The 22,948-nt window shown below is 38.9% G+C and overlaps 1 protein-coding gene across 1 annotated transcript in view; it reads right to left on the bottom strand.

Annotated features, from left to right (window-relative positions):
- SLC17A6 (solute carrier family 17 member 6) overlaps nt 1-9,941 on the bottom strand; it is a 50,596-nt gene extending 40,655 nt beyond the window's left edge. The window contains exons 1-3 of the mRNA XM_084630252.1: nt 8,587-9,941; nt 5,467-5,719; nt 3,835-3,953 (exon numbers count right to left, since the gene is read on the bottom strand). Of these exons, the coding sequence (XP_084486378.1) occupies nt 3,835-3,953; nt 5,467-5,719; nt 8,587-8,672 (458 nt within the window). The 5' untranslated portion in view covers nt 8,673-9,941. The remainder of the gene's footprint in view (nt 1-3,834; nt 3,954-5,466; nt 5,720-8,586) is intronic.
- Between the last annotated feature and the right edge of the window lie 13,007 nt (nt 9,942-22,948).

A 22,948-nucleotide genomic window follows, 5' to 3' on the forward strand; every position in this document is an offset into this window, starting at 1 on the left:
ACCACTATAATATTGGCATTCAAACCTTTAAAAGCATCCAGATATGATTTTTAGGGCTTTCAGTTGGCAGTAACTTGCATTGTGAATTCTGACTCAGTTGATTTAGCAATGCAGAAAAGTGATACCAAAATTCTGCAGTGGAATTTTCCTGGTTTTACAGAAAATATTCAAACAAATTTTAAAAAATGCAAATATAATTGTGCGCTCATTTCCCGCCCTCCTTCCTTGGGATGCATTTTGCTGTAAATTATCCTGAGAAAATCCAGAGTGAATCCAATAAAACCAATAATAATTAATACTTGTCATTTCTAGACCTTTGGGCAAGTAGTATGAGCTTGAACTTGCTCGTCTTGCATGAGACCATCAATGGGCATGGTATTGTAACTGATCTATAGTATATTTGTGCATGCACATTTTTCTGGGGTAGTTCTTGGAATCCACCTCTCCTCCTTTGCCACAGCAACCTCAAGGGCCCTGTGTCATGACAACATTTCCTCCAGCTAAGGATCTATCTCTCTCTCTTTCTGCAAATCCCATTAATTCCATTCCCAGTATAAATTAGCCCTGGGAGGAAGGTAGTGTTGTTTAATATGAGAAGTTGAACAGAAGTGAGCTCACTAGTCCTACAATATTCCCAGAGCTTGAGAGTCTGGGGAGAAAGAAATTGTTAGTCCTGAATCCTAGGTGGCAGAGGACTGCCACAAAACTACCAGAATGGTCCCCTGTACTCCATGCTATTAATATCTTAAGGTTTAATCAATGGAAAGATTATCTTTACTTGGAGGAAATGTGATGCCTTGGGACTTTGTTCAACCCTAAATTCCTGTTCTCTGCTCTCATTCTTTGCAGTTGATGTAACATCAACATCCTCCAATGGCAGAACCTCCTCTGGGAGAAGAGATGACTCTTGCATTCTAGCCGAAGGGATCTCTGTTCCATTTTTAGCTACTACACAGGGAGATGCAACATTTGAAACTCGTTGTTAAAAATGAGCTTTGGCACTTAGGGCCTGATCCTGATTTTGTAAAGTGCTGATTCTGTCTTGTGAGTCACTAAATGCATTGAAGTCAATGGGAGTTGAGGGTGTTCAGCACAACAGAAGATTAGAAAGTCCGTCAACAATGCAAATCACAATGAAATATACAATGCCAAACCCAGCTCCTACTACTCATGCAAATAGTCCCATTGACTTCAAAACTGAAAATGTTATTGGAGTCAATCAAGAACAATTCAAAAATATATTTCTGAATTGTCCAAGACCATTATTTTCTTTGCCACCATTGTCAGTCTTGTAAATGTATTTATCTTTGAACTAAAACATCGATCTAATTATAGGGATATATGATTTCTTATTTAAAACCAGACAGTTCTTGAAGGAACAAGAATCTCACTGTTGCAATGTGAAATTAACCATGAGCCAAGCTATCATGCAAAAATAATTAGATAAGCAGATCCTAGAAATCTCTATTCAGCCCTCTTTGTCATGGGACACTAAGAGTGAACCTGAAGAATTGTGACTGAGGCTGCAAATAAATTAGAAAGTGAGCCAACGTGCAGCAAATGTCTTGATTTCTGCAATTAGCAAAGAAATCCATGATCCCAGTAAAAAGCTCTCCATTGACTGACCAGATGAAAAATAAATAGAAGCCATGGCTTGGCTCACCATTGATGATTCTCTTTTGGCAGGAAGTAGATGATGGTTTGGGGGGACAGCTTCAAAGGCCTGGCTAATGTGTTTCAGTTCAACAAGATAAAGATATTCTTCAATTTAAATTGAGAATTACTGGACTGTAGGAAGGATTCCATGATGTAAACATGAATGTGTTTTAACTGGAGTTTGATTTTTTCCATATTTTAATAAATTAATGACATTTTAGAGATATGTCCAAATCCTTGTAATTAGCTAAAAGTGGGCTTCTGGACTGAATCTTAACGTCAAGCAAGCAAGCTCCTGCATACTCAGCAGCACCCTGCCAATAACAAATTAAATTTTGTTTTCCACTTATTTGATCCAATTCTGATTGTGATTCTACTTTTATAACTCTGTATTGAGTCAAACGACTTAAATGGAATTGCACTAGGATAATCAAGAATGGAATTTGACTCTCTGGTTCAGATCCTACAGTCTTTATTAAGGCAAAATTCCCATTGAAGTAAATTATAATGGACTGGATGAAGATTACAAGAGGATTTGGTACAGAAAAGAAAGGTGGTTTATTTGGATGGATAGAGGCCTTTTAGGGGATGATCTCTTGTGAATTTTTTTAAAATTGCCTTTATATTTCTAATCTATTATTGGAAAGCTGGGGAAAGGGACATTTTAACTAAAAGATAAGAACATACTGGGTTACTGTATATATTAACACTGCTTTTGTTTTATTTCCAAAATCATGGACCAAAACTTCTGCTGGTGTAAATGGGCATCAACAGAGCTACATTAATTTACACAGCTAAGGATCTCACCATTCATTGATTTATCTTTTAATGGAGCTCTGTGCTCTCAAGAGAACTGCAGGCTTGGCAAGTACATTTGTGCCCTTGTTTAAATAAAAAACATGGCCTGGTGAGAGAACTTCATTGTATAAGTCTGTCTAAGGCTCCTAGTCCTACCTTTGATGTTACACACTCCTGTGATGAGCTAAAACTGCACCTTCCCTTTTAATATCCATTTGTACCTAGTCCATTGCTGCTGGAGAGGAGTGGCACTAGGACCTTTCCTACCTCTCCAAATGATGAGTCTGTGGCATTAAGGATGGATATGAATGCCTCGTGTGTCTTGAATACTCAGTGGATCTAATTAACAGGTGGAATCACACCCTGGGTGCTTGAAATATTGCCAGACACCATAGAAACGAATCTTTAAGACCCTGCACCATCTGCACTTCCTTTTCATTGTGCAAAGCTCATTGAAACATGTTTTTCTTCCATTTTATTCAGAGTGGACTATATTCAGTTCCATGTCAATTAATAACTACTGATATTTGCTATTTTCCCCATTTCTTTTTTTAAAAGATTGTATTTAAATAAGTAAAGGGATTTCAGTGTCTTTCAACTTTGAAAAATTCTATCGTGATAATCTTAGTGAAAAGGAAACTAAATAAAGTAAAAAATAATCATAGCAACTTTATTGCAATATACATTTTAAAGGACAAGAAACAAACATGAAATCCATATAAAATCAGAAAATAATTAAAATGGTAATAAAATACAATTCCAAGATTCATTTTCATTTATTTCGAATGTTTGTTTCTTGACCGTCAAAAATATTGTATTATTATTTCAATGACTACAGAGGAACACCGACATATTTTTCAATACCCCATGCTTTTCAGAAATATGCGTCTCGGTGACTTGAGTTGAATAATAATTCCTCGCTGTATAATTGTTGCCTCAATGTGCTGCAGTGCCAGCAAAAAATGCTGGCTTGCAGAGGCAGACGGTTAGGTTGGGGTTCATGTTTGGTTTGCACGCCGCAGTTGATACTGCGAATCAAAGCCTAACGTACTTTGTCTCGTCTACACCATCCATAAAGGCTCATCTTACTTACAGTGAGTGGAGTTTTGCCGAAGGAAAGTGCCTGTCCGCTATTGCCCCTCTAACAGCCATAAAGAAGAGAGGAAAGCTGCCTTTATACTGAATTCAACAGATGACAATTGTAGGAAGCCATCAGCAGAATAGCACTAACGAACCAGACACCCTGCTCCGTCTGCTTTTCGCATAATGTGCCTGCATTTATACCCGCTGTTTTAACCGTCAAAATCTAAACATAGCAACCCGATGTATAGTATCCATGTTTCTGTTTATATACATTTATATATATTAGACCGTCATTACCTGTTAGCTGCTAGTCTGGATGCTATATATCCCCCGGGGATTTGAGTGACTATATATCCCCAGAAAAAAGAGCCATGGATCATGCCAACTGTTTCAGGATCCCAATTAAACTTCGCTTTCTTCCAGTGCAAAAACCAAGGAGAAAGGGGAGAAAGAAAATAGGAAGGATGTAAGCAGGCCAAACGAAAGCATTTATTAATAATAGTTTAACGCTAGGCAATCTTTGCGGAATTTCGATTAATGTTGAACATGCCCATTTACTAGCCGGTACTATATAGAAATGGGGCAAGGTGCTAACCGCCAAAATAATAACCGATTTGCGTTAAAATTGGTCTCTAGAACAAATATGCTAGAATGCCTACAAAAATCTGGCATTAGTACTGGAGGAGAGAGGAGAGACATGATTTCTATCTCGTGATTGCTGTTAACCCTAAAAATATGGGAATCTTGGAACCAAAGATACCCTTGAATCTCCTAGAGAAAGGGGTGGCAACAAATGTGTTTTCTTCTGTCCGATCCAGTCTACAAAAGGGGTTGAGGGGAGGAGAGAGGAAAGCCCCCCCCTCCGCACACAAACACACACTCAGACTCACACTCACTCTCACGCTCCCTGGCACACACAGTCAGTTGTAATACATCTCTCTACAGAGAGAGCGAGACCGAGAGAGATCCAGTTGCCTACATCGCAGGTAAGCTCACAAACATGGGAATGAGGAAAGTGCTTCAAGGTATTTTGGAGGGAAAAAAAATGATTTGGCTCATCGTAAGTGGATCACCTGCATTTGCAATGGAACCCATCGAATATATCTATAGCATGGACTCAGTGAAATCGAAAACGGTCATATCGGTCTATCTAGCTGCCTGTTTATCCCTCTGTGTATGTACACACGTGTATGTGTATATACACAAATATATATTCTATATGATATATAAATGTATACATTTCTACACGTATACATTTACATATCAGATGTATTCTTGTCTTTGTGTACATAGGCGATATACATATGGTTAAGCACCTTATAAATGAAAAATGTTTTCTCATTGGGCCATAGATGACTTTTACAGCGTTGCATTTTGTTAACCAAAACTCATTCATCCTGATATTTCCAAACGTTCCGCAACAAACCACTCCATTTCCTTTAGAGAATTGGGCAGCCGCTTTGGAGTCGTTTATTCATGCTCATGTTCTCTATTCCGTGCATTTAATTTACGAAATGATTGAGGTCCCCAAAGCTGGGTATAAAAGCAAAATATCTGCACACAAACTTGTGCCACGGAATGACCTCTTGGTCTGGGAAAGAAAGAAAACAAAATAGGCACAATCGAGCTTTTATTCCCCCCCTCCCCCCCACAACATTCTTTGGATCATTGTCCTCTCTGTTATAAATAAAATACGACGTTGTTCTGGGGCAGTTCACTGTAGGATTCTCCTACCCAGAAGCGAGCAGATTATAGCAGAAGGAGGAAACCGTCTCGATTTTATTATTGTTATTATTAGAATGATTGGAAATATCATAAAAATCTAAAGGGGGGGGTCTTACTTGTTCTATTCATTCTTTGTTATTACTCTGTCCTGAGGATATTATGATTTATATTCGTGTTGCGGGATTAAAGGGGAGTGATTCCCACCTCTTTAATAATTTTTCCTCCTCGGTGTATGGTGCTGTTATTGACCATATCCACGATGGCTACTCCCAAGTTACAACGGATTCCAAAAGAGATGCAGAATCCCAGTCCACTCATGATGGCAATGATGTACCTCCGGGGGAGCCCAAAGCAGGTACAGTCGCACACTGGGGCTTTCTTCACGGGGGCCTCCAGGGGTTTCCCATCTTCTGTGAGTTCGATGTTGTCCGCAGGCTTCTGTTTCTTCTCTAGGACTCTGCCCAACACAAGGGGGAAAGACAAGCAAGAGAGTTGAAGCCAACTCTCCCGAACAGGTCACTTGAATGGCAAAGTCACTATGACTGAAAAATTACCTTCAGTTGTTCTTTAGCAAGACCTGTGGGATGCATAATTATTCATTTCCCCAAAAAAGAGGGAGGAGCAGCAGATGGAACTGTCCATCTATCATTAAAGATCTCTGGTTAAATATGTAGGAGACATTAAGAAGACATCAGCTGCAACCACTGCAGAGGCGCCATGTTGTCTAATTCAAAGGGGATTGCTGGGAGATGAAAAATTATCTTGGAGTTTTAAACTCTATTGTTATTACATTATAAATATGAGAGAAATTAGTTCTACAGTGCTTGTGAATGTGGAAGCGGAAGAAATGCTGTAAAGATGAGCAATTATTTCTATTTATTCCAGATCTGCAAAATGGCTGTCATAGCCATTTTAACGAAACATGCCAGTGTTTGAGAACTACCCATCTGCAGATGACTCAATACCTTTGCAATATTAATAACATGAATTGGTGAAGATTACATGCAATAATCTGCACTCTGATTATTAACTAGACTTACTTTAGGTCTGTTTTTTCCGCTGCTCTCTCAGTGCCCACATTTACCAAAATATTAAATCGAAGCTCCCAGGGTTTTAAGTTTAAACTTCTAAAGGAAAATCCATACATTAATATTTACACATTTTGATTATAATATAATGAATCAATGCAGCCATTTGCACCCACACAGTATGCTTCAAAACATGTACGTGTATTTTATTTTTATAGGGGAGAAAAATTTTAATATGCTTTTTTGAGGAAAAAATGTGCTGGGTTTATCGCTAAAACATTCCCCACATTATAGTAAGATGCAAAAGAGGCCGATTAACTACTCAGAAGTGCAGCCCCTGCAGAACAGGGTATTTGAAAACTGCATCCAAACATTCCATTTTGCTAGATCGCTGCCTTGCCTCCAAGCCTGCCAATCCTTGCCCACGTGAACAATTCTCCGCAGGTGAATAATTCAACCCAGGTCAACTCCCCTGAGTAATGGGTGAGTAACGATTGGCAGGATCAGACCCCAAACATTATTCATATTATGTATAAAGAAAGGATGGGCCATGCCCTGCAACACGTACTCAGTTGAATTTACTCTTATTATTCACTGATGTAAGGCTTACTCCCCTGAGTCAGGGTTGCAAGATCCCCATCCTCTTAAAAATGTAATTAAAATAGAACAATATATTTTATAGTTAAAACTGGTTCATTCAAACGATAAAATCTGAGCACCAGCTTTCGCACAGAATTGATTTGATTTGATTCCACCTGAAATGAAGCAAAGATCATGGGACATAATAAACATTATTTCCACTTTAAAATTACGAATAGAAAATTATACGTTGATTCTCTGAAGTGTGGCTAGTCCTGATGGAATATTTGTTAAATCCTCGGAAGTTCACAGAGTGCCTTATTTAGACCATTCTTTAAAAACCTGTTTGAGATATGATATAGAAGGTATTGTGAGTTGCAGGAGTGTTTTCATATCTATCGAAGAATATTTAGTGCTAAACTCGATTATTGTAGTTATATTCGTAGAGAAGAAAAGTACATTTCCCATGATATTCGAGAGGCCCATACTAATTTATTCTGTTTTTCAGATACTTTACATATTTTCAGTTCGTTTAAAACGATTGAATTTATGTAGGCTGGTGGTAAAATAACCATATATTTCTAGACTCTAACTGTACTAGTTTCTATTACAATAGGAAGCCTCATTTTACTTGATAATTTACTTCATATTTCCTTTCCTTTCAAAATTACATAGGAAGTTGTAAATCATTTACCATTATTGTTGGAATAATACTGTGCCTATTCTCCACTGCCGCATAAGGTGGAGAAAAACAACTTCCACTGTAGGTATTCAGACAATCGCGCATTTTGCTTTAGTCAGAAAATTCTAATAACGTTGCAGAGAGAGGGGTACTTTGTTCTAAAGGCAAATGTCCGAAAATATATTCTCCCGATTTTTATTTTGTAGTTTTCTCCTAAAAAATCATATGGGGGGGGGTCACCAAAGTCGTCAGATTTCACAGGGCCATTTATGATGGAATGGTGTGATCCAATCGAGGAATGGTGTGCTCAAATTTCGTGTCAATGCACTTCAGGTGTGTGGTTGCGTGCATCTATACACACACCTGAAGACGATGGAAATACACGCACCCCCCTATTGCTGGATTAACTTTATGGTTTCATCCATTGCGGTTGTGCATTTTCTACAAAAGAAATGGACCCTTTTCTATGCAGACGGATAAATAATTGAAAGTGTCTCTCTCAATATATTTGTCCTAGCTTCAAAGAGAGAAATCGTTCGGTTATCAATTATTTATGCATTTCCGTGCTTTTCTTCATCTGACGGGCGGTTACACAGGGGAACCGGTTAATCGAAATCAGGAATGATTTTATAGTTTCATTTTTTTTAAAAAAAATACGCTCTCTGAGGAAAGTGAAATGGATCCTACGGGTGCCCTGCATTGAAATGAAATAAAAATACAGGAGTGCTGCTCTCTGTTGATTCTATTTTTAAAATGAGATCAAATTTCTGGGTAGAAAGATGGGGGAAATCTCTTAGGACACATTTAAAAACATCCTCCGCAAGCCAGCTATGCAAGTTATTTCGGTGCCATAGTGTAATGGTAGCGTTAGTTTGTAGATGATATCAAGAAAACCTATAAATAGCTATCAGTCTATCAGCAACCTAACCTACACAAATAGCGTATATTCGAACTGATCCCAGCAATTTTAGGCTAAGGAAAGCCTCCCATTCTTTCTAGTAAGAAATCCAGCTCCCGGACCGAGATCTTTCTTACCTGTAGAGTTGACCGAGCGATTTCCCAGCAAAATTCTTCATTCCCTCCTTGCCGGGGGTCAAAATCCTTTGTTTTACCGACTCCATGCCTCCAGAGGTTTTCACTGGGCTCCACTCTGTGTTGAACAGGGCACTGCTATGAACAGCTATGATCGCTCATATTGGTTTAATCTCTAACTTTTTCTCCCATGGCTATCGGAGCGTCTCCAGATAAAGGGAGCCTGAGTCAGTGTGTGTATGTGTGTGTGTGCGAGAGAGCAAGAGGGAGACAGAGCCAGAGAGAGGGGGGAGAGCCAGAGAGAGAGAGAGAGAGCGAGAGCGAGCAAGCTACATGCAACCCACGGCTTTCCTAACAGAACAGAGTTGGGAGCCACAATTAGAAAGTCTTTTCGGAGGTGCAGGACTCATTGGCAGACGGTGGAGGCAGTGCCATGGCTGATTTGGGAGGGGGAATGACCCTACTTCCTAGGAGAAGATGGTCCAGTGTTTAAAATCCTGGTTTTCTGCTGAACCTTTCCCTAACCCGTAGGGATTGAGAGGTGTGTGGGGCGGGAGGGTCATCTAATTTATCACTCCAAAGAAGAAGTCAAAAGTTCCCAATGCCCAGCACGTGCCAGCCGGAGAGAACCTGACGGCTAAGTTCCAAGCTCTCGGACAATAGCAGCCCTAGCACTTCATTACTGTGAGCAAGTCAGCAGCCACTTACTCCCAGGGCAGCGCGCCCAGGGCAAGGATCTCGAGTAGACCGGCAGTTCGCGCGTCGGGGGTTGGTGATTCTAATCTGCCCAGCGCCCTTTGTCGCTCCCGCGTGTGCCGGAGTGATTTCAGCACCACAGACAGCGCCCGTGGCTCTCCGGTGGCTCCCGAGTGTTCTCAGCACCGGGGAGAGCGCAACCGGGAGCCTCCCGGGCTGCCAACTTTCATGGGGAACTGGGCGGATTCATTGCGGGGGGCTTGAAGACTGGATGCTATGGAAACCGAAGAGGAGCCGTGTCATCGTCCCCATCCAGGTTTTCCAGAGGATGATGCAGCTAAAAGGGAAACTGGAGTTTATGAAACGCTGACAATTTACTTTTGAGCGCTGGCGTTAGCCCGCCCCCTCCCCCCACTCCTCTTTTTCTGACGCATAGCCCGACCCCGTTGTTCAGGGCAAGGACTACAGAGCATTACGAGGGAGTTTGCTGCATGCAGAGGCTATTGTACTTAATTCAATTGTGCTGTTAATGTAAACAAAGGGCGTGACCATGTCGCAGAAGGTAGTCATTCAGAGTCATTCAGGGCACCAATGGCAAAATACATCGGAATATTAATACCAGATGTAATCTGACAGTTGTATCTCCATAAATAGATAGAATCTGTCTGTCCATCTAAGATCATATTTTATTTCTAGCTCAACATTTATAGCTCTCTAATACATTGTCATAATTTAGATCTATATATTAGACATGCACATGGTTTCTATCGCTTATACATGTGTAATTTTTATACCTTTGTGACCTGCCCTTTAATGACACTTTTGTGTAATATCTAATATAACTTTTACATATGATATTTTTTCACCACTGTAGTGATCAAGGTACGTTCTGAGATTTTGGTCATCTTGTCTTTCCAGAATTTGGTAGAAAGACAAGGTGGGTGAAGTAATATCTTTTACTGGACCAACTTCTCTTAGAGAAAGAGACAAGCTTTCCAGTGTACACACATCCACTGCAAACAGAATTTGGTAGTCATTTATCAGTTTTAATCACCTAGCAGTTGATTGTACATGTTAAAAGTAACGTTTTATTTCTAAATCATGATTGCATTTATCTTAAATCTCTTTCCAATATGAAATCCATCTCAAAGTTTCTATTACAATGTTTATTAATCAGAAAAAAGGACATTCATAATTCTGTACCCAAAAACAAATTTATTTGAAAATTGAAGCCCTTGCATTTGCTTACTTTCTCTGTAACAAAAGTTTCTATAAATAAAATATTTTTAAAATCAAGGTGAAAAGAATAATTTCCTGCTAAAATATATAGTCCTGCCACAATATTCTAAAAACAATTGTTCTGGATTATTTAAATATTTTTACTAGTGTTGCCCTCTGGTGGAAGGACAATGATATTTTACATCAGCAAAGCACGTTCATATCAGTAAAGCCAATTCTTATAACACTGCAGCTATTGCAATGATAGTAGATTCCAGTTTGTAATGCTATTTCAAAGACATGAAAGCACCATAAAATACCACAATAGAAAGTACATTTAAACTATATACTCCTAAAACAAGATACTTCCTCATATTGAAATTCAGCTTCGCTTTATACAGAATGCTAAATATTGGATGTGGCCTTCAGTGCAGGTTTCATTTTAGAGTCTTCTTTATACTTCTCATTTCATTTGTTGAAAGGAACTTTAGGATTTATTACAGTCTCTATTGCCATCCATAATTTTTTAACTGCATCTGTCCATTGGGTCACCTTGCTTCATTTCTCCAGTTTACCATTGCAGATATTTGACAACCTGTTTATTAATAAAAAGAAAAGGAGTACTTGTGGCACCTTAGAGACTAACAAATTTATTTGAGCATAAGCTTTCGTGAGCTACAGCTCACTTCATCTACACTTCATCAGACGCATTCAGTAGAAAATACAGTGGGGAGATCAGTGATCTGAATACACCTGATGAAGTGAGCTGTAGCTCATGAAAACTTATGCTCAAATAAATTGGTTAGTCTCTAAGGTGCCACAAGTACTCCTTTTCATTTTGTGAATACAGACTAACATGGCTGCTACTCTGAAACCTATTTATTAATAGAAATTTCCAAGAGGCAGAAGGGATAGAGAATAATTCAGTCAGTAATGGGGAAATGTTCTAGACTCAGATTCAGAAAAGCATCCCTGTTCAGGAAAGCATTTAAGCACATATCTAAAATTTAAAGTGTGCTTTTCTAAATCAGGGCTTTATAGTGTTAGTTTCTGCCTCAGAGGCTTATCTTTGAGTTATTCATTTGCACAGTACCTACTACGAATGGGCTCTGAGCCCAAATTGGATTCCTTAGCATTGCCACATTGTTATTGTACTGCTACTACTAAAGCTCATTGGATAAGGAGTGCTCACTGGTTTGGGAGAACTAAATAATAATTAATAATGTTCATCTGTATCCAGCCTAACACCACCCAAGAATAGTGTTAGAGGACTGATGTGCTCGTTCATTGAAAAAAATGAACTATTCCTTACGTATATAAAAAATAGACTCTAATAATGGACCTTGGAAAGTTAAAATGATACCATCCATAGGTGCAGTGGTATTTCTGAAGTGGGTATACTATGCCTAGTGTATACCATATTAGCAGTTTCCTGAGACCTTTCCCAATGAGAGCTCTACTAATTGTTTCAACTGCAGTTTCAACTGCGTAGTAAGAGACTATGATGGCTAGTGCTATAAAACATGCCCAGACCAGCCAGCCTTTTAAATGACACTGGAGATTTACCTATTTAATTGGTGGCCTGAAGATATGAATCATTGTTAATTATTCTTATTAAAGTCTTTCTGTCAACACACTTGAAATCAATGGACTGTTTTTCCATTGACCTCAGTGGGCTTTGGATCAGGCCCTTATGCAGTAAATACCAGTTATGATAGCACGTGCACACATTAGTTGAAAGCAGATAAATCTGTCTCAAATAATCCAATAAGAACACTGTTCTCAAAGAAGCTCTTGGAACAATTGTGGGATGATGTGTGAGTCCAGCAGGATGCTGCCTATCTCCAAAGTTTTTCTCATGGAACTGAGTGCAGACAATTATATTTATGATTGATCCTGCACCATTTGATCAGGCAGCATTCCCACTACCTGTGAATGGAAGTATTTTTCTGACTGAAAACTGAAGGTTTGGGTGCCTGAAATGGCCCAAATACTGCATAGTCTCCCTATATGTCTTCTGTCTGTATTCCTAATGAATTAAGCAAAATAGAAGCTGAGAGTTCATGATTGTGTTTTTCAAAGCTCAGTTTTTCATATTAATATTGATCTATCCATCCTTAAGTTTTCTATAGAACTCATCACAATAGTATCTAGAGATTTATAGAATCAGCCTGATAATATATATCTCTGACTGGGTGTCTGACTCAGCTTGCTAAATTTAGTTGTGCCACTGATGAACACAGCACAGTGTTATCATATTAGATATCTGTAGATTGCATCAGTGAAATAAATTGGTGATTTTTGATTAATTTAAAAATATTTGGATTCTCTAGATTACCTGCAACCTTGCTTTAGCTACATCACTCATTACAAAATGTATTGCCCTTTCTTATTATGTGACATGCACACAGATCCACCAATGAAGTGGTATTATATGATAGAATCCTATCTACAAAAGTGCAACTTTGTAGATGTAAATTTAAAAGATTTAAAAGACCCTCCCCTCTACGCACACACTCGCATTCAGCCTGAGACTTTGGGGTATCCAGAGCCCCTTGGAGACTTTGAAAATCTGTTTCAATAAAATAGCATAATATAAAGTACAATTCTTTGAGGTTCACAATTGTTTATCCCATAAAAATTCAGCAGTAAGGTGCATGACTGCAACCGAATCCAAATCAATTTGGGAATGCTGTTAGTCTGAGCAAGGCTCACAGATTAAGTCTGAAATTCTGGGTCCATTGAAGTCAATTGACCATTAACATCAATAAAGCCAGGATTTCACCTTAACAATGGTGCAGTTTGGTACCTCCTTTGGGGCTGGGGAACTATAAAATCCCAAAGGGATGCAAAGAACTATAATCTCTCTTGGAAAGAAGTCAGGCCATATAGGAAGTGTGAGGGCAGAGAAATTGATTGAAAGGAGACTGTGTCTGGAAGAAGCAATAGCTCATTAAACCTAGGGGCATCTATTTCCTGTGCATTTATAACAGTGGTTCTCAACCTATTTACCACTATGGGTCTCATATGTAGCAGTCTATGTTTATGTGGGCCACATCCACACAGTATATATTCTACCTGTATGGGCCTGAGGATGTCACATGGGCTGCAGCTGTGTGCTGATTGGGCCACAAGTGGCCCACTGGCCATGAATTGAGAACCACTGATTTATAATTTATTTTTATGTTAATAGGTTGCTCATTAAATAAATCCTGTGGCAGATCCTTAGCTACAGCTAAGAGAAGGAAACACAAAGATGGCTTTAATGCATCTTTGCACCATTCTCCCCATCAGGGGTCTGTGCTGGTCTTGTCCTTGGCAGAATTTAGAGCAGCCTTTGGCTGATCCAGCTATGTCCTGAAGGCCTGATTAGTAGCACCTAACCAGTGGTCAACTCTGTTGAAAGCTGCAGAGATCAAGTCATTTAAGAACCCAAATGTGGCCTCTACCCATTGTCATGGGAGGACATCCATTAGTGAGGTCTCTGTGCTGTGTCCTGCTCTGAAGCCCAGTTGTTGAAGCACTCAGGATGCCCGCCAATGTCACATATAGTTGCAGCTTGGTTAACATTGCTTCCTTGATGATTTTGCCTGAGGTGCCTTCTCAGAAGTAGCTGCAGATCTGCTTCATAACCAGCTAGCATCGCTTTTTCCTGAGGTTATGACTCCAGTGCTACACAGGCAAATATGGAAGTAAAGGCTACTGAGGGATTATGTTGAGAGGTTCTGTAATGTATGTACTGAAACTGCATATAATTGATTGCTGCCTGTTCCCCCACCCTCCATACGTTGCTTGGTTTATTAGGTTGTAAACTGTTCAAGGACAGGACGGTGTCTTCTAGTGTGTCTGCACAGCAGGTAGCACAGTGGGACCCTGATCCTCACAGGGGTGGCTGGAAGTTCCCTCGAGGCAAATAATAATAAATAATGTCTCTGCATATGCCATACTTTGGAATATATTATTCCACTGTACCAGTACAAAGCAATCCGAGATACAGTTTAAAGGCCCCCTGTAAGTATTCTCTTCTTGTGGCTCTACTGACTATGGTTTTAGCTGAATCAGACTGAGGAGTTCCTAAGCATCTGGACAGAAGCAAAGTTAATGCTCAGATCTATCCTGAATTAGCCCATGTTTATTGAAAATACAGTCCTGTGGCTTTGGGGTGAGAGCACAGGAACAGGTAGGTCACAAGAAAAGATACAGAGAGAGAGAGAAAGATACCAAGGATCTAACAAGGAGCTGGCTGCAGTGTTGGACTGTGCAGTCTTTTGTCAAGTAGAATCCTCTGTGTGTAGCTCTGCTGGCAAACTCTCTGTTCAAAGTAAACAGAATAAATTAAATTGGGAAATATTCTGAGACTCCCTTTGTCACTGTTTTCTCTTTCAGTGGAAAAACTGACTCTCTACAAAGTCCTCTCTCTCCTCCTTCCACTTCCATGTTGCTGCATTTGCTTGGCAAAGGTATAAAATTAATAATTCTAAGAAAAAGAAAGAAAAATGAGATTATTGCACTAATTCAGAGTATTTAGTTAAAGGTATGTTTTTCTGTTTTAAAGCACTCAAGTTTGGGGTTTTATTATAATGTCAGAATCTGATTCTGGGTTGGTTCAAAAGTTAATTTGAGGCAAGAATTAAGAGTGTACTTTATTTGGTTGAAGGCACTGCTTGTGCCATCTGGTGGTGGAAGTGAATAATGCAATGTAAATGGGACTAAGTTTTTGTTTTTCCTGTAACAGGTTTCAGAGTTGTAGCCGTGTTAGTCTATATCAGCAAAAACAACGAGGAGTCATTGTGGCCCATGAAAGCTTATGCCCAAATAAATTTGTTAGTCTCTAAGGTGCCACAAGGACTCCTCCTTATTTTTCCTGTAAGAGTATGTATGGTATTTCAGCCTGAACATAGAGAGAGTTTGATTTTAGGTTAGCATATTTGACTGCTCTGCAGTTACAAATTTTCAAGCTACATTGGGAGGTTCTAGTTTCATTTTTTCCAACTAGTTTACTTTTAACATAGACAGCTAGGTACTGAACAAAAACTTATAACGGAAATTCTGAACAATTGACAAAGCCCAGTTAAAGTGTCAAATAAAGCAGCACTGTATTATAACACTTGCAGCTTTTCTGCTTTGTTATAGAGAAATCTGATATCATAAATTTTATTTATGCCTTATAAATAAATATGCTTGCTTAACTTGTTCTTAGATTTTCAGAAAGCTTTTGACAAGCTCCCTCACCAAAGGCTCTTAAGCAAAGTAAGTTGTTATGGGATAAGAGGGAAGGTCCTCTCATGGATTAGTAACTGGTTAAAATATAGGAAAGAAAGGGTAGGAATAAATGGTCAGTTTTCAGGATGAAGAGAGGTAAATAGTGGTGTTCCCCAGGGGTCCGTATTGGGACCAGCACTGTTCAACAAATTCATAAATGATCTGGAAAACAGGATAAACAGTGAGGTGGCAAAATTTGCAGATACTACTCAAGATAGTTAAGTCCCAAGCAGACTGAAAGGAACTACAAAAGGATCTCTCAATACTGGGTTATTGGGCAACAAAATGGGCAAAAAAATACAACAAAATGTGTATGAAATTCAATGTTGATAAATCCAAAGTAATGCACATTGGAAAACATAATCCCAACAATACATATAAAATGATGGGATCTAAATTAGCTGTTACCACTCAAGAAAGAGATCTTGGAGTAATTGTGGATAGTTCTCTGAAAACATCCACTCAATGTGCAGCAGCAGTCAAAAAACTGAACAGAATGTTGGGAATCATTAAGAAAGGAATAGATAATAAGACAGAAAATATCATATTGCCTCTATATAAATCCATGGTACGCCCACATCTTGAATAATGCGTGCAGATGTGGTTGTCCCATCTCAAAAAAGATATATGGGAATTGGAAAAGGTTCCGAAAAGGGCAACAAAAATTATTAGGGGTAAAGCTTCCATATGAGGAGAGATTAATAAAACTGGGATTTTTTAGCTTGGAAAAGAGACAACTAAGGGGGGATATGATAGAGGTCTATAAAATCATGACTGGTGTGGAGAAAGTAAATAAGGAAGTGTTATTTACTCCTTCTCATAACACACAAACTAGGGGTCATTAAATGAAATTAATAGGCAGCAGGTTTAAAACAAACAAAAGGAAGTATTTTTTTCACACAACGCACAGTCAACCTGTGGAACTCCTTGCCAGAGGATGTTGTGAAGGCCAAGACTATAACAGGGTTCAAAAAAGAACTTGATAAGTTCATGGAGGATAGGTCCATCAATGGCTGTTAGCCAGGGTGGGCAGGGATGGTGTCCCTAGCCTCTGTTTGCCAGGAGCTGGGAATGGGCAACAGGGGATGGATCGCTTGATGACTACCTGTTCTGTTCATTCCCTCTGGGGCATCAGGCATTGGCCACTGTTGGAAGACAGGATACTGGGCTAGATGGACCTTTGATCTGACCCAGCATGGCCATTCTTATGTTCTTATATTCTTGTGTATCACAGCAACATTGATGCTTTACATTCTTGTGCTCATCTAAAATTTAATACCAAAGGATCCCAAAGGTCTTTAGCAATCAGTCATATAACATATCGAAATGCAACTACCTCTGGGTGAAACAGCAACAATTTTAGCAGTGCATATGAACACAATACAAAAGTTTATGGTGGTGGAACTTAAGTCAATGAGAAGTAATTACTTAAATTGAAATCTGGCCAAGCACATTGGTGTTAACATGTGTTCATTTATTAATGCTATTATGAGATATTTAATTATCATAAATTGTCAAGACCTCTATTTTACCTTATTATATATAATCTAATCTATTTTTGTTTGTGTTTTAATAACATCCTTTATTGCTGGATTTAAAAGTTGAATTAAATCTTATACAATAGACGAGCGTGGCTTATTCTTAATTACATTAAGGCTACTTTACACCACTCTGACAGTGTAAAGGGGGGTTTAAAGTGAATATAAATATAATTTATGCTATTTCAGCATACCTTCACATTGCCAGAGCTGTGTAAAAGGGGTTTTGTGTAAATAAGGATCAGCCCCAGCCCCTCTAGAAGCACAGTGTCAACTTCCTTTTGTTGCTTTGTTGCTTTTATATTATTTTAAAGGCCATTTTTGGGTCCTTGACCCTCCAGTTCTAAAAATACCTCTTAAGCATAAAAAGTCCCCACAATAGGTTACCCCATTTTGGAGGGGTTTTGTTATCTATGGAGATGCTCAACTAAAGGTTTTTAGAAAAGCAGGATAACTGCGCTATGTTAATGAGCAACTTTGACTACTACTGTGTCATTCCTGTCTGGTATGTAACTATTCTGTTTGAACAGACACAGTGTTTTCTTGCAAAGTTTCTTATAAGAACAGTTTAAGATGGCAAAAATCTTGTAATGGCTCTTAATTTTCTGAGGAAAATTTCTATTTCATTTTTCTCATTACCACAACAATACAAAAAATACCCAGTCAGCTCTAGTTGTTATTTGTCTCAGGTCTTGTTGATGTTAGAAGCTTTCATTGATATTCTGTTATCTTTTGAAACACGATTCTTTCACTGCCTATGAGCAAGAAAGAGTTTGGCTTTTTTTTCCACAATAAACATTTGAAGTGGTAAATGGTGGTAGATATCTTCTTTGTGGAAAGAGTCCATATTTTTCAAGGTGAACATGAGAATAAATGTCCTTTTTTCTTACCACAAGACATAAAGGCGAGATGAAGCTTTTAAAAAGGTTCTAAGGAAGCCTCTGCAACAGAATGACTGTATTGCCGGAGCTTTGTTGAATACCTAGGGTGTTTCTCAGTTTTCCCTCTGGGAACATTTCAACAATACATCATTAAAAGTGGCAAAAAAACCTCTGCTTTATTTTAGGACACTGCTAATGAGCATGCTGACAACTGTGCTGTGTTCAAGGGAACAAGGGATCAGGGGTGTAAGACACTTGTTAGTTTGAGACTGAAAGACTGCACCCTTCTGTTTTCCATTGCTTTTGAAACATCTGTGATCCTGACATGATCTTGTGTAACTGGAAACATTGGCTTCTCCTGAACACAGTGTTCATTTCCAAGTGTCTCTGGGGAACAGACTAACCTGAGGCTGGGGATGTGGTTCATCTTATTTCATTTCATCATATGATGGCTAATTTTACACCTTTTATACACAAACATTCTTGTTATATGTTGGAAAAGGACCCGCTATGCCCTGGAAGAGCTATTTGGCTTTGTTAGAGGAAGCTGTGGCTTCAAATGCAATTGGGTATGTGCAATTAGATGACCAATTAGGCCAAATTGGAAGAAAAGTACCATTCCCCATGTTTGGTATGGGATGGATTTGATGTATCACAGAGCAATGTATGCTCCTTTCAGGAAACCTATGGCCCTGCACCTTACTGACCTCTTCAAGAGCATGGTCCTGATCCTACTCCCATTGACTCCAGGCTCCATGTGCTTATATCCCAGGCTATAGAAAACCTGCAGTATAAAATTACTAAGTCTGGTGGAGAATGAAAGCTCTTCAGGGCAAGGAACTAGGGCTGTCGATTAATCACAGTTAACTCATGCAATTAACTTAAAAAATGAATCTCAATTTAAAAAATTAATCATGATTAATTGCAGTTTTAATTGCACTGTTAAACAATAGAATACCAGTTGAAATTTATTAAATATTTTGGATATTTTTCTACATTTTCATGTATTTTGTATTCCATGTTGTAATTTAAATCAAAGTGTATATTATTTTTTATTACAAATATTTGCACTGTAAAAATGATAAACTAAAGAAATAATATTTTTCATACAAGTACTGTAGTGCAATCTCTTTATCATAAAAATGAAACTTACAAATGTAGATTTTTTTTGTTATATAACTGCATTCAAAAACAAAACAGTGTAAAACTTCAGAGCCTACAAGTCCACTCAGTCCTACTTCTTGTTTAGCCAATTGCTAAGACAAACACGTTTGTTTACATTTACAGTCCATAATGCTGCCCGCTTCTTATTTACAATGTCACCAGAAAGTGAGAACAGGCATTTGCATTGCACTTTTGTAGCTGGCACTGGAAGGTATTTACATGCCAGATATGCTAAACATTCGTATGCCACTTCATGTTTGGCCACCATTCCAGGGGACATGCTTCCATGCTGATGACGCTCATTAAAAAAATAATGCATTAATTACATTTGTGATTGAACTCCTTGGGGGAGAATTGTATGTCCCCTGCTCTGTTTTACTCGCCTTCTGCCATATATTTCATGTTATAGCAGTCTCAGATGATGACCCAGCACGTGTTGTTCATTTTAAGAACACTTTCCCTGCAGATCTGACAAAACTCAAAGAAGGTACCAATATGAGATTTCTAAAGGTAGCTACAGCACTCGACCCAAGGTTTCAGAATCTGAAGTGCCTTCCAAAATCTGAGAAGGACGAGGTGTGGAGCATGCTTTCAGAAGTCTTAAAAGAGCAACACTCCAATGTGAAAACTACAGAACCCAAACCACCAACAAAGAAAATCAATCTTCTGCTGGTGGCATCTGACTCAGATAATGAAAATGAACATACATCGCTCCGCACTGCTTTGGATTGTTATTAAGCAGCACCCATCGTCAGCATGGACACATGTCCCATGGAATGGTGGTTGAAGCATGAAGGGAAATATCAATCTTTAGTGCATCTGGCACATAAATATCTTGCAACGCTGGCTACAACAGTGCCATGAGAATGCCTGTTCTCACTTTAAGGTAACACTGTAAACCATGAGCATTATCTCATGCAAATGTAAACAAACTTGTTTGTCTGAGTGATTGGTTGAACAAGAAGTAGGACTGAGTGGACTTGCAGGCTCTAAAATTTTGCATTATTTATTTTTTGAATGCTGGGGGCATTTTTTGGTACATAATTCTACATTTTTAAGTTCAACTTTCAAGATAAGGAGATTGCACTACAGTACTTGTATTAGGTGAATTGAAAAATACTATTTCTTTTGTTTTTTTACAGTTCAAATACTTGTAATCAAAAATAAATATAAAGTGAGCACTGTACATTTTGTATTCTGTGTTGTAATTGAAATCAATATATTTGAAAATGTAGAAAACATCCAAAAATATTTAAATAAATGGTATTCTATTATTGTTTAACGGTGTGATTTATCACGATTAATCGTGATTAATTTTTTTAATCACTTGACAAGGAACACATCTTACTCTGTGTGTGTGTAAAATGCCATGCAAATTTCCTCTACAGTATATATATGATTAAGAAATAACAGTGATTGATAATAAGAAAACAAGCCCTGAAGTTTTTACTTGGGCAACACTCTTACTGAAGCCAATGGAGAGTTTGCCTCTGTAAGGACTGTAAAAAAAAGTCCTTAGTAAAAAAATCAAATTGGGATTTGAGGATTTGATTCAATATAAAAATCTAGCAGCTTTACTAAGCACAGAGTGTTTTGCTGGGTAGTACTCTACCCTTTCCTAGCTAAACATCTCAAAGGTCCTGTCTCCTTATGCTCTGGTCCTAAACCTGCCATAGGTACTTCAGTGACTGTCTCACGTAGGGTGTTCTAAAGTCCTGCTCAGGAATATAGAAGGGCCATTTCCAAAACATTAAGCATGTCTTAATCATGAAAAACATCCATTAAACTACAGGAAAGCAGGGGTCAAACATGAGTCCTGTATAAACAGGCAGGAAAGAACAGCGTTTGAGCCCTGAAAATGCCGTGTTATAGCTGCTTGCCACAGGTACTGAGATCACACCAAAGGGAGGGAGGAGAGTTCGTTGGATAAATAATTAATTCTTGCAGTATATAACTTCTTAAACTTTGCTATTTAGTTTCTTGTTCTCTCTCAACAGTTTCACTCATTCTGAACCATGGGCTAGCTTTTACTCACTGTGACCGTACCAGTACCGTACTCTGTAAGTAGTTCCATTAAAATCAAGGGGCTACGTCCAAAGTTAAGAGCACTGAACCACATGAGTAAGAGTGTCAGAGTCTTTCTCCATTTTAATTGTACAGTTTAGTTTCTTGACTTAGGCACAGCAAGTTGACTTTTCATACTTGCTTGTGAGCCCTTTCTCAGAAGGTGTCAGATGAACAGACCTGGAAAATGGAGTCATCATCTGTCTGCCTGCATTTATCCACCACAACATGGACAACATGGGCAGGGGCAATGCAATATGCCCAACACAATGTCCACCACCTCTCAGGTTTAGACACTAGCCCAGTCTTCATGCTCCTTCAGTGTTTCTGATGAAGATTCAGCCTCCCAATATTGGTATCAATTAGAGCCAATTGTGACACAGCACTTGTGTACTAAGAATTGGAGACCACCCGTTCCTTTCACACTGAGCATGTTGTCAGATATTCATGGCATTTGGCTATCGGCTCCTTTGTAAGGGCCCAATCCAGAGCCCATTGAATTAATTGCAAAGGCTCCCATTGACTTCAGTGAATTTTAAATCAGGCCAATAATAGAGTTTTGACTTCTTATTAGCGCCAATTTGAAAGTTCTTCATTAGCCACAAACTCCTAGACTGAATTTCTGGGATGCAAATACTTTCTAAAAATCCTTTCTGTTTGCATGGTTGTGTTCACCTTCACACTCTCTTCTACTGGGAGGCACCTGTAGTTCATGGAAACAGCATGCTCTGGAGACACTTTATCTTGCTAAAGATCTCTATTGAATCCATGAGTCCAGCCAGTCTAATATTATGTCACCCTCTAAACTGAGTTGGTTTCTTTGCTTCAACAGATTTTCATTGCACGATGCCTGCTTTATATGATTTATGGCAAGAATATTAATCACCCTCTGAATGGTGCATGCCTCATCATCAGTATGCATCATAAATCATCCAGAAGTACCTTCACATCTGGTTAGCATTACACCTAAGGTATCAAGCACTGCAGTCTGTCTCAGTCTGCATGGGCATCTTAACTTCACATATACACTGTGCCTTGACTGTTCTTTTCCAAAAAGCTTAATAAATCAATTGCCTGTTATTCAAAAGCCACCCCACCTCCGGGCAGTTAAGAAGCGGTATTAACAGAGAGCCCCCATCAGTCCTCCTTGACTAGAAGCATGGTGAGTAAGTCATAAATCCTGAATGGTAATGGGAGTGTGTGTCAAGTGAGAGAAAAATAGTAGGATTTGGTGGGGCACTGAAGGGAAGGAATTATAAGAAAGTCTGCAAATTTCTCTGTTGGGACTCAACTACAGGAAGCTAAGTACTACCTTAAATGTAATGGAATCTTCTTAGAAAGCATTGGTGCTTATGCAGGGAATTCCTCAGGGATGCAAGGGCTGGAAATCCTTTCTCAACCTATGGACAGTCTGTGGGGCTGAAAGCAGATTCTCGCTAGCCCTTAGGCATGGGTTCTGGATCCTCATAAGTGCTGATCCACTATCTCGTTCCCTGTCTGCTCCCAGTAAGCTATCTGAATGCCAACATGAAACCCCTCCTT

The sequence above is a fragment of the Lepidochelys olivacea genome (assembly GCF_965140295.1).
Source record: "Lepidochelys olivacea isolate rLepOli2 genome assembly, chromosome: 6".
In the NCBI taxonomy this organism is placed as follows: Eukaryota; Metazoa; Chordata; order Testudines; family Cheloniidae; genus Lepidochelys; species Lepidochelys olivacea.